The following is a 13,923-nucleotide window of genomic DNA, read 5'->3' on the forward strand; positions in this document are numbered from 1 at the left end:
GAGCCCTCTTTAGGCAAATAGTCGATAGCTTATATCGAGAAAACAGGAGGTGATACTGGGATGGGACCAACGTTGGACACCGTGGACCCATAAGGCGCATCGAAAAAATTAGGGAGGCGGGCGCCAGCCAGCCTTACTTATTTCCACATAATAATATAAAATTATATTGTCGAAATACACACACGAGTTAGCTACTAATATTTCATATTATTATTATTATTATTATTATTATTATTATTATTATTATTATTATTATTATTATTATTATTATATTATTATTATTATTATTCAGTTCTTCTTCAAACGTAATGATTGTAACGCCATATCTCCCTTACAAACAAAATATTAGCAATTTATATCGAGAGAACGGGAAACTGTAGAGCGATGGGACCAACGTTGGACAGTATGCACTCATAGTACTCGGAAAAGTAAGCGATTTCAATGCAAAATGAACGAAGAGTCATTGTCATGGGTACTCATGGGCCCACGGCAGAGCCCTCTTTAGGCAAAGTGTCAATAACTTATATCGAGAGGTGATACTGGGATGGGACCAACTTTGGACACCGTGGACCCACAAAGCGCATCGAAAAAAATAGGGGGGAGGGGAGCCAGCCAGCCTTACTTATTTCCACATAATAATATAAAATTATGTTGTCGAAATACACACACGAGTTAGCTACTAATATTTCATATTATTATTATTATTATTATCGACAGTCTCTTTTCATTACGTGTGCGTGTTTGACATAAAGCCAAAGAGAAGATCCATCATTCGTAGAGAGAATAATAGTCAGTCACTTTAACTGTGAACGACAGCGAAAAATACGAAAAGAGTGGACTACCTGTAGCGTAAAGAAGCAATATTTTCTCTCAAATGGATAAAAAGTCAAGCCGAGATTAATTCGAACTCGCATGGACGGCGCGAAAAGCCAGTGCTTTGTCCACTTTTTTTTTAACTGACTCACTGAACGTGTTTCAGTAACTTACTTATTGCTAATTTTACTTGCTTCACTCGTTTAACTTGCTTTTTCTAATAACTTATAACGACAGAGACACGAACACAGAAACATCGAGAACAGTTAAAAATCATAGATGCTCTCCCGCCGGGAATCGAACCCGGAACTCCATACACCAAAGGCGCACGTGCTAGCGACTAGACCAGCGGGAAGGGCACCACTCTCTCCCTGTGTCGTTAGGGATTACGACCACTGTCTTGCCAGCTATCACTTCTGTGGGTTGTATACTATGATCACATGTTTCTTCTCTGCTGCAAGAGTAAAACCTACATTATATGTAATACATGAGGTATTTAGACCTACATGCTCTTCATATAATGTAATAAAATGGCCATGCTGGGAATAAGAAAAAGAACATTCCTTGGACAAAACGGAAACTATTGGCATCAGAAATATTTATCTACGAGGCATGCGCAGTAGTATATTTCAGAATAGTTACTGTTTTGTTCAGTAAACGAAGAAAGGGGTATAAAAAAGCAAATATGTCGCGTCAACGAGATCGACCAGATTTGACAGGAGCGGAAGCAGATGTATAGTAATACAACAACTTCGCTCAGTTGATACCAGCCGAGCCGGTTGATATCACTACCCGAGTTGGTCTTCTGCTTGGGCTCAAGAATTCGACCGTGCAGGTCTCAGCCTTAATTTTAAGAACTACAGTTTAATTTTAAGTACTACAAGAAAAATACCTTTGACTCGACTCGGATTGAACTCGAGTCGAGTCGAATTTTGGCTCGACTCCTGCTCATCCCTATTCGTATTTGTATTTTGTTTCCACTTCAACAATTTCTACTCTTTTTTTTTCTTCGTTTACCTATTGTTTCTGGATTTCTCTGTCGGTGTCGTCCTTTATTAACACCATGCACTATTCTTATTCCCAGCTTGTGACCCGCTTCAATGTCTTATTCAGTTTAGGCTTTTCTCCTTACATTGACTTGACATGTGATTGATTTAATTCTCACTTTCCGCGCATGACCGATGAAAATGTTTTATTATTATTATTATTATTATTATTATTATTATTATTATTATTATTATTATTATTATTATTATTATTATTATTATTATACTATTGAACTTGCACGGCGAAATTACTGTATAATACGATATCATTTCAGTAATTTTATTCCATTGTATGTTATTTAATTTATTAATGGGCACTAAATTGTCTCCAGATCAACGAATAAATTAACTACGGCATGCACTTTGGTGGAAATATCATTACATGAACATGTTTGGAACGAACCAATAATCTTATTGTAATGATATTTCCACCAAAGTGCATGCCGTAGTTAATTTATTCGTTGATCTGGAGACAATTTAGTGCCCATTAATAAACTAAATAACATACAATGGAGTAAAATTACAGAAATGATATCGTATTATACAGTAATTTCGCCGTGCAAGTTCAATAGTATAATAATAATAATAATAATAATAATAATAATAATAATAATAATAATAATAATAATAATAATAATAATAATAATAATAATAATAATAATAATAAAACATTTTCATCGGTCGTGCGCGGAAAGTGAGAATTAAATCAATCACATGTGAAGTCAATGTAAGAAGAAAAGCCTAAACTGAATAAGACATTGAAGCGGGTCACAAGCTGGGAATAAGAATAGTGCACGTTGTAAATAAAGGACGACACCGAAAGAGAAATCCAGAAACAGCAGGTAAAAGGAGAAAAAAGAGTAGACATTGTTGAAGTGGAAACATAAAATACAAACACGAATAGGGATGAGCACAAGTCGAGCCAAAATTCAATTCAACTCGAGTACAATTTGAGTCGAGTCAAAGGTAATTTTCTTGAATTGAGTTCCGAGCCAAGTCGCTGTTTTCGAGGTCTAGTTTCGAGTTGAGTTGAGTTTGATAATGGCTCGCTCGCTCGTTCAGCTCGTTTTAACTCGTTTTGAAATATTGGCCTGATCAGACTGGAAAGCAAAAGCCATGAGAAATGTAAGCAGTAATGTGGAATACTTTTAGTGTTGCTCACGACAGAGGTGCGTCTCATCTCGTAATTTTAGTGCATCTCGTGGGGCAATTTTAGTGTATCTCGTCTCGTCTAGATAACGAGAAGACAAGAGTTTATTATTATTATTATTATTATTATTATTATTATTATTATTATTATTATTATTATTATTATTATTATTATTATTATTATTATTATTATCACGAAACAGCCTCAAATATCGTAATCACCAATATAAGTATATACTGTAGTTCTTAAAATCAAGGCTGAGATCTGCACGGTCGAATTCTTGAGCCCAAGCAGAAGACCAACTCGGGTAGTGATATCAACCGGCTCGGCTCGTATCAACTGAGCGAACAGCTCGAGTCGGCTCGGTTGGGATGAGCCGATGACCCGAGCCGGCTTAGTTGGAACAAGCCATCGACTCAGCTCAATTGAGCCGATGGCTCGAGCTTTCTCGGTTGGGATGGGTCACCTACTCGGCTCATGTGAACCGGTTCGAGCCAGCTTAGTTGAAACTAGTTCATCAGCACGTTTCGACTCAGCTCAACTAAGCCGATGGCTCAAATCGGCTCGGTGTGGTGAGCTGTTGGCTCGGCTCACTTCTCGATTCGGTTCGATATTGAATGAGCTGTAAGCCGAACCGCTCGAGCCGTTGAGAAGCCCAAACCCGGTCCCAGCTGTTTTGAATATGTTTGGATGAAGCCTATAACTTTTAACAATTTTTTGCTCGAGCCCGAATACTTGCCCCTTCGGAACTCAAACCCAGAACGTGACCGATGTCCTTGCCTCCTGAAGACTTCCAGACGACCGAGATCGACAGTCAATTAGCTTTTACTATTCAGATACAAACCGTATATCTTTTAAAGATTATACATGGAGTTGATATAATAATAATAATAATAATAATAATAATAATAATAATAATAATAATAATAATAATAATAATAATAATAATAATAATAATAATAGTTTTAAACTTGCCCTGAAATTTGGCAAAACTTACTTAAAAGTAGAGATTTCGGGGAAAGGGTTCCGTACCTTCAAGACACACCTCTGCAACTACCAACATTTTAAACTAGAACCTTTCATTGAAGTTTCATGTAGAAAGTATGTTTTGAGGAAAATAACTGTAATAAATATAACTGAATATCACGCGACAGTAAGGCATATAATAAACTAATTTTTAGAATATGCAGAGGTAAATATAAAAGCTTTGCTACAAAAATACCTACACAGAGCATAATTCAATGAGCTCTGAAATACAATGTAACGAAATAGCCTATGAGATTCAGTCTACAGAGCAATTGTTACTTAAAGAATGGACATACACTATTTCGAGAATCGAGACAAGACGGGAAATGTTTACGATACTTTTCGTCTCGTCTCGATTCTCATCTCCAAAGAGAGACGAAAATTTTGATTTAGCCCTGACCCGTCTCGAATGCAAAATGTTAATTCTCATGTTATTTTATTTGTTTTAGAAACGAGATGAAAAAATGAAATGAAATCTTTAAGTTTTACGTCCCACGGTTATGTCGGTTAGGCTAAAGGAGACGGTGACGATGAGTAATGAATGAAACGGTGGAATGAAGAAAGTGGGAGGAAACCGGAGAACCCCGAGAAAACCCACGCACACGGTGTTTGTCCACCACAAAGTTCACTTTAGAAACGAGATGAGAAACTCCTCTTCTCGTGAGCAACATTAAACCAAACCGAAATATTCTTTCCAAATGTCACGTTTCTGCTTGTAATGGTATGACCTGAGCGATAATTTAGCTTCTAGCTTTTAATCTTCTACGAGATAATAATAATTATTATTATTACTATTATTATTCCTGAAGATTTGATAGTTCAAGTATTGAAACATCCGAGTATTCAAATATCTGAATATAATAAAACGTATGTTATCGCTGATCAATCGCCATCAAAAATTCTAAAGTAAAAAAAAAAAAAAAAAAAAAAAAGATTGCAACGTGCATTCGCAGAAGCACCTTGACCACTGAACCGCGATCGCTACGCGGTAAACGATTCGTCTTTAGTCTGGTTACGTTAGGTTTCTTTGTCTCCGCTTGCAAACTTGTATGTTATATTTTTCGATTCAAAATGTCTTTCGTATTTCTTTTATGAAGTCGGCAAAGTTTATATTAATAACTTGAGTTTTTCTTAAACCACTGGTTCACAAGTTCGTTCTTTCTCCACACGAAACTACAAATATGACAGATTGAATTCTCATACTCCCCATTTCTTTCAAAGCAGTCGCCATTACCTGGTCAAAGACTTATTTCCGCCACGATTCATATTAACCAAAATAAATTCATTTTTCGGAAGCGGAACTTTTACTTTCCGGATTTCGCAAAATTATGGAATTCAGTTATACTCCGGAATTCAGAAGAATTTCGGAACTCGGAAAGAATCCGGAATTTAGAAAATTCCGGAATTGAGAAAAACTCCGGATTTCGAAAAAATCCGGATTTTCCGAATTCCGGAATGTTAACGAAATCAGAAATTTCTAAATTCCGGATTTTTCCGAATTCCGAAATTATTACAAAATTGGAATTTTCCGAATTCCGGAATTTATCCGGCTTTACTTTCGGGAGTCCGAAAACTAATAATTCCGGAACGGGCTATCCCTAGTTTATACACAACCTTTCAGAACACTAAGCTAGTAGCTGTCTACAAACAAACAAGTAATGCAAAGCATGTTGTATACTGCAATACGTCATGTATTAAAATTCGACACCATGACCCTTTTATTACATTATATGAAGAGCATGTAGGTCTAAATACCTCATGTATTACATATAATGTAGGTTCTTCCAGCAAAGAAGAAACATGTGATCATAGTATACAACCCACAGAAGTGATAGCTGGCAATACAGTGGTCGTAATCCCTAACGACACAGGAAGTGAGCGTTGCCATCGCCGCTGGTCTAGAGGCTAGCACGTGAGCCTTGGGTGTATGGAATCTCGGGTTCGATTCTCGGCGGGAGAGCATCTATCATTTTTAACTCTTCTCGATGTTTCTGTGTTCGTGTCCCTGTCGTTATAAGTTATTAGAAAAAGCAAGTTAAACGAGTGAAGCAAGTAAAATTAGCAATAAGTAAGTTACTGAAACGCGTTCGGTGAGTCAGTTAAAAAAAATAGTGGATAAAGCACTGGCTTTTCGCGCCGTCCATGCGAGTTCGAATCAATCTCTATTTTATCCATTTGAGAGAAAGTATTGTTTCTTTTCGCTACAGGATGGATTTTCTCTTTGGTTTCATGTCAAACATGCTCACATAATGAAAAGACGCTGGAGATAATAATAATAATAATAATAATAATAATAATAATAATAATAATAATAATAATAATAATAATAATAATAATAATAATAATAACATAATAATAATAATAATAATAATAATAATAATAATAATAATAATAATAATAATAATAATAATATGAAATATTAGTAGCTAACTCGTGTGTGTATTTCGACAATATAATTTTATATTATTATGTGGAAATAAGTAAGGCTGGCTGGCGCCCGCCTCCCTAATTTTTTCGATGCGCCTTATGGGTCCACGGTGTCCAACGTTGGTCCCATCCCAGTATCACCTCCTGTTTTCTCGATATAAGCTATCGACATTTTGCCTAAAGAGGGCTCTGCCGTGGCCCCATGAGTACCCATGACAATGACTCTTCGTTCATTTTGCATTGAAATCGCTTACTTTTCTGAGTACTATGAGTGCATACTGTCCAACGTTGGTCCCATCGCTCTACAGTTTCCCGTTCTCTCGATATAAATTGCTAATATTTTGTTTGTAAGGAAGATATGGCGTTACAATCATTACGTTTGAAGAAGAACTGAGGAAGATATTGCCTTGCCACAAACAACACCTATTATTATTATTATTATTATTATTATTATTATTATTATTATTATTATTATTATTATTATTATTATTATTATTATTATTATTATTATTATTATTATTGTTTTACTTACCACTAATGTTGCCTACCTTTATTTGCAATGCAATGTGTTACTAAAAAGCAAATCAAATAACACTCCTCGCCATTCAGGCTCACGAACTCGAAATACATGAGCTCTCTGTGTTAGAGGAATGCACATTTATTATATTATTCTTTCAAATAACACGTTACACAAGTTACTTCACTTTCAATGTGTAATTTCATATCATCAGTAACAATCATCTTGTTCCAATAAAAAGATAACCCCCTCCTGCAAAAAAAAAAAAAAAAAAAAACTGACCGTAGCGAAAGGGCGTGAACCTTCTTTAGGCGATTAATCGGGTCCAATATTTCAATAAGTTTTTGCACACAAATATTTCAGTAAAAGAGGAAAATTTATTCAAACTTTCTGAATACCTATTTATGGGCGAAATTTGGTTCCCTTGGAACTTTTTAAGAGTTTGAAGGGCCACCATTTTGAACATTTTCATCTGATTATTCTGGTTAACGAACTCATCAAGATATTTCAGCAATTAATGTTTGTGCCAAGTTTCGTCTCAATCCGCTGAAAATTAGGGTGGTTATGGCTTTCACAAATAGCGTTATATATATACAAATAGATAGATAAATAGACACACAGAGGGAGAGAGAAAAAGTGTTTTTCTCCCTTCTCGCACCTGTGGTGCGTCAGAGCTAAACCGGGCCCCTTTGCAAAACGTATTGACCAAACTAACCTAAACACAAACCTCTTACTTGCTAACGTAGAAACGTGGTCGGGAGGTGTAAGGCATGTAGAAATGGTATTTTTAGTAACCATGAGTATGGTCGACTTCCATGTTTTTCTTTTTACTTTTTGCAGCTACTTCGGAACGTTCAATTTTTATTCTTTACTAATTGCAAATGGCGTTTACATTCAAAATATGAGGAATTTTGGTGGCATTTGTTCGGATATTCTTTTCTTTGGAAATGAAGAAAAGAATAAAAGCAATACGCAAAGACAAAAAGTATTATCAGTACTAAACATTACCAATAATAATTGCTACGAAAAACTAAATACGACCTCTTTTACCATCTCTGATGAGTTGTATGTATTATTAACAAAAATTTTTAAAAATGTCCTTCCCGAGGATTCGAACTTGCGTCCTTTGCATTTGTAAGCCAGCACCTTAACTACCACACCAAGATTATGGCATGGTGACCGTTTAGTTGTCGGCGTATTTGTTGTATTTGTGTTTTAAGCTCCCACTTCGACAATTTTTACTCTTTTTTTGTAAGTTTAACAGCTGTTTCTGGCTTTCTCTTTCGGTGTCGTCCTTTATTTACACAATGCACTATTCGTATTCACAGCTTGTGCCCCTCTGCAATGTCTTATTCAGATTAAGCTTTTCTTTTTGCCCCTCAGTAAACATTTGATTGATTTAATTCTCATACTCTCCACGGATGGAGCGCAGGAATGCCAGACTCGAAAAATAGGTGTACATTTACTTTCCTGACAGATCATACCTAAAGGACGTACATGGAACATGACAGATATATGTCCCAAATAACGACATAAAAATAAATGACCGTTAGAGTGCGAAACTATGTGCGTATCTACGAAACGACCTAAAAGTGAAAGTGGTGAGTCAATCGCCTAATATTTATACATTTGAGTGAATTCCTTATATTAGAAGTGAATTTAAACCACCAAAAGGTGCTCTTAGCAGTGGTGTATAGACCACCTAAAGCAAAATTTGACAACTTCCTAAACGAGATATCTAAATATATTCCCGTATACCAACATATAATGGTTTGTGGGGATACGAACTATGATTTACTTTCGATGAAAGATGATTGTAAAAAGTACAAAGAATCCCTTCTCTCACTCAACCTTTCACTGTGTGCGTTGAAGGCAACGCACCATACAATCAATAGTGAAAGCCTCCTAGATCATATTATAACTGCAGACCCCTCTAGAATTGTCAGTCATGGGCAATTTCCTGCCCCCGGTTTTTCACGTCATGATTTAATATACGCTAGCTATTCACTAAAAGTTCCTAAATATAGACCTAAAATTTCCACTTGTAGAAATTTAAAACACGTAAATGAAGCATTAGATAGGGACGCAGCGCAAATACCCTGGAATGACATCCTAATTATACCTTCCATTGAAGGCAAGCTAGAATTATTTAATAGCCTCATTCACACTCTCCTCAATAAACATGCACCTAAAAAAAAAAAAGATTTAAAAAACCTGTTATCAGAAATTTAAATGGTCCAAGAAAATTAATCCTAGTGGTTCTGCCAATACTTTTGAAGAATATAGAATCCTCAGAAATAAATGTACACAAAAAGTTCGAACTGCTAAAACTAGATTTGCGGCTGATCTATGCACTCAAAGCAATAACCCCAAATATCTTTGGAATAAGTTACGCATGTTCGGTATAGGAAACCGTTAGACTGAAGTACAATCTATACACATTCCACTTAACAAACTAAATAATCACTTTGCTCAAGTCCCAAGTATAGACGATGTTACAAAAGAATCTACTATGAAAAACATACGCGAAAACCCAAGCATTCACGAAAAATTTAGAACGGTTTCTGTCCCAGAAATAGAGGTAGCTCTGAAAAAAATTACATCCAATTCAAAGGGGCTGATGACATCCCACTACAATTCCTTAAGAAGATCATGAGATATATTCTGTTCCCTTTAATGGACATATGTAATTCCTCTCTATTTTCGGGTTGTTTTCCTAGCTAGTGGAAATTTTCTCTCATTCATCCCCTCAAGAAAATAGCACAATCAATAACGGCGAACGATTATGGACCAATAAACGCGACGCCGTGTATTTCGAAAGTTTTGGAGCATATTGTATTAAAATCAAATGTCTGATTTTATAATTTCTCATGATCTCTTATGTCCATATCAGTCTGGCTTTAAAAAAGGACACTCCACACATACGTCTCTTATAAAAATTACAGATGACATTAGAGAAAGCATAAACAAGAAACAACTCACAATACTTTTACTTTTAGATTTCAATAAAGCATTCCAGTCTGTCGATCACGAAATTCTTTTAACAAAACTTAAGTCACTCTTTCATTTTACAGATACGTCGGTTAAATGGTTTCGTTCGTACATTCAGAATAGATATCAGCGTGCTTCTGTTCTGGACAATAAAAGTTCATGGACAACAGTGCACTGTGGAGTTAGTCAAGGAACGGTCTTAGCACCGATCCTGTTCTCTATGTACATAAATGACTTGTCTCAACAAATTCGCCACCTTAAATATCACTTATATGCAGATGATGTTCAAGTATATGCTTCGACAGATCTTGGAGACATAAATGACACTATCTCACTCATAAATTTATACCTGGAACGCATAAGTGCGTGGGCCCAATCTAATAATTTATATCTAAATCCCAATAAATCTAAATGTATCATAATTGGTTCGAGAAATATCATCTGCAGACTGCAGAGCACCGAACTTCGTAAAATTACATTAAATGGAACACATATAGCTTTTGATGAAAAAGTGAAAAATCTTGGCCTGATATTTGATCAGAATCTTCTATGGGCGGATCATATAAATCATGTATGCAAAAAGGCGTTTGGTGCACTGCACTCTCTATACCGTTTGAAAAATATGTTGCCTTATCCAATTAAGGCATCTATAGTACAAAGCCTCGTACTATCACATATTGATTATTGCATTGGAGCTTATGGCAATGTAAATAAAGAAACGCTCAGAAAGTTACAGAGGGTTCAGAATGCATGCGTTCGGTTTTGAATTTTAAACGTTCTGATCACTTGACGTCATTTTTTAATGAATTGGGCTGGCTAGATATCCAAGCTCGCTATATATACCAATCAATGACAATTTTATTTAAAGTTTTGACATTTCGTGTGTGCCTATATATCTTTACAATAAACTACAGTATGTTAGAGATAGCCACAATCGTGATACTCGCTCTAGCCGATCAACACTGCTGTCGATACCTCTTCATAATACGAATCAAATGGCTAATTCATTCACAATCTCTGGTATTAGAGAATGGAACAGACTTCCACCAGATGTAAGGAATTCACCCTCAATTGCGACATTCAAAAGAAATTTGAAGCAATATCTGATTACCTTAGAAAATGTACACCAATCTCGGGAATTGTGTTTTTTTTCACAAAACTGATCAGTAGCAGCCAAATGTAAACAGAAACTTGAGGTATGTATCTATAACACTAGGTTTCTGGGGAGGTGTGGGGGAGAGGGGGAATGTAACGTATTATACTTTTAAGAATACCTATATCGTTCTGTGTATAGTTTTCTTGTATGCTGTATGTATAGTTTTCTTGTTTTTATGATAAATAGTATGAGGGTATGGCGGGGGAGGGGTATGTAAGGGAGCATATTCGTAGGGGTATATATGTGTAGGGGTATATATGTGTATGTATATACATATGCATTAATATAGCAATTGTAATTTTTATGGATTCGATGTCAATGGTAATGCGTATATCTTGTATACATTTGAGTTGGTTGAGTGTAAGATAAGGTAAACATAGGCTTAACTCTGCCGTTAAATAAATAAACTGAGGCAGATATATAAATACTAATATATTTGTGGTACATAATTAGTTGCAAATATCAATTATGTGTAACAAGTACCTAAAACTGTAGGTACCTGAAGTACATACTTAGCAGCACATGAATATCATATGTGTCAAGTGTCGGGTACCTAAAAAGTAGCTGGAACACCTAAATGGTATGTGCCTAGCACATCTTGTGCTGTTAGGGTCTGAGGAGAGAACATAGACCAAAAGTATTTGAGAACAAGATCCTGAGACGAATATTCGAGCCCAAGAGGAACGGGAACGGGGAATGGTGGAAACTTCATAACGAGGAACTACATAATTTATACAGTTTACCGAACATTGTTAGGGTCATCAAGTCTAGAAGGCTCAGGTGGGCAGGTCATGTGGCCAGGATGGAAGAAAGTAGAAACGCTTTCAAAGTCTTAACTGGAAAGCTAATCTGAAAACAACCATTGGGAAGTCCTAGGCGCAGATGGGAGGACAATATTAAGATGGATCTCTCAGAAATAGGAATACAAAGTAGAAACTTGATCCAACTGGCTAAGGATCGAAGTCAGTGGAGAACTTTTGTGAATGCGGCATTGAACCTCCGAGTTCCATAGGCCATAGAGTTAGTTATTTAGTTCAATTACCTATAGAAAATATTATTTACATGAACAGAACATAATATAGCCTATATTTACTACAACTCTATGTAATGAATTGACAATTGTCAATTTTCTGTTACGTAAATAATAAAAAATTTAGTTACGTACTTCGTAGAATATCTCTAGGTAGATTTCGAGACCCTTTTAGAAGTTCTGAAATATAATAACTTATTAGCGTTGAAGCAAGAGTAAATAAATCAGGTACATAGTAATACTGCCTTATAAAATTTTAGATTTTATAGTAAACTTAAATTTACTTGTAAACTAAAGTGAAACTATACTCCTAATACTCGTCAATAAAAGTAAACAGAGTGAAGTAAGTCCGGAAAATAAGGTTACAAAGGTTAGTATTAATTTAAAATATGCGAATTGGACAGAATGACTGCTATAACTTAGTAATATAGAGGTACTTGGTAATAAACCTTAGTAATAACTTATACCTTGTAATAATAATAGTAACAATACCTTAGTAACAAGTTATACCATGTAATACTAATAGTAACAATACCTTTGTAACAAGTTATACTTAATAATAATAAGTATAGTAATGCACTTAGTAATATAGAAGTTATTTTTCTACGTAATTCTGCCATTATCTAAACACTTGTTAAATCGGGATATCAGGTTTCGAATCTCATAGTCAAGGAATACCCCCACCCTCATTTCAGCTTCGTTTTTGATCTCATCGTCGTTGGGTAAGCTATGACCAACATTGAGATTTCATAACAGAAACAAGTGCTTTGTTAATATCTGTTGGGTGCTTATTTTGTGCTTTGAAAAAAATGAATAACAGAGTACAGTTCAGATTTGACGGGATTCTGAATCGGCGTAGAAATTGTAAACACCTGTTACTCGCACTAGATTTCACACAGCAATGAGGATCAGCCGCGATAACGAAGTCGAATGTTAATCAGAATTTAATTTATTTTGCAAAGGTTTCATTGGCAATTAAGTTGGTTGGTAAATACTCGTAAAGCGACCAATAGAGTGTATTGCCAACCTTGGCTTCTCACTAGCCTACCTGTCCTATGCTGGCTGTGCTACTAGGGACGTCACTCATCCCTTGATCCAACGAACAGAAAGGTGGCGAAAGGAGTCCGATGTTGCAAATTGTTAGTAAATTTCTGCATTAAGTCTTCAGTGGATAATATCCACATATTACAAAAGATAAATAAATTAGGTCGTCGTCGTTCAAAGAGACGAACAGGAACTGGACAACGCAATGTGACTACAGCATGAGACGACAGACACCTTGTCCGGATGGCCATAACGAACCGGACTGAGACATCTACAATGTTGGGTCCACGCTGGAGCACTGTCATGGGTGTTTCCATATCTGCGTTGACTGTTCGACGTCGTTTGCTGAAGTTTGGGCTGGTGGCTCTCGTACCGTTGCGACGGCTCCCCTTGATTTGAAACAAACTCATCAGACTGATATGGGCACGCAAACACTATCACTGGCATGGTATACGGCAAAATATGGTATTTTCGGAGAAGTCCCGTTTCAACCTGTCTTACAGTAATGGTCTCATGTGCGTACGACGTTACCTTGGTGAGCGCAAACTGCCAGCTTACATTGTTGACTGTCATAGCAGACAAGCGCCCTGTGTGATGGTGTGCAGCGCCATTGGTTACAACATAAGAGAGCAACTCACCCTGTCCAGATAAATATGAACAACAACCGGTATTGGTAAGGTTTTAGAGCCCGTGGTGGTACTACCCTATCTATAGGTAACTTCA

General features: G+C 36.1%; 1 protein-coding gene across 1 annotated transcript in view; it reads left to right on the top strand.

Annotated features, from left to right (window-relative positions):
• LOC145683032 (uncharacterized) overlaps positions 1–10,173 on the top strand; it is a 123,639-nt gene extending 113,466 nt beyond the window's left edge. Inside the window, exon 5 of the mRNA XM_081754389.1 lies at positions 10,054–10,173. Coding sequence (XP_081610515.1) covers positions 10,054–10,173 — 120 coding nt within the window. The remainder of the gene's footprint in view (positions 1–10,053) is intronic.
• Positions 10,174–13,923: the final 3,750 nt, after the last annotated feature.

The sequence above is a fragment of the Thermobia domestica genome, chromosome 4, assembly GCF_964235325.1.
Source record: "Thermobia domestica chromosome 4, izTheDome1.hap1.1, whole genome shotgun sequence".
Taxonomy (NCBI): domain Eukaryota; kingdom Metazoa; phylum Arthropoda; class Insecta; order Zygentoma; family Lepismatidae; genus Thermobia; species Thermobia domestica.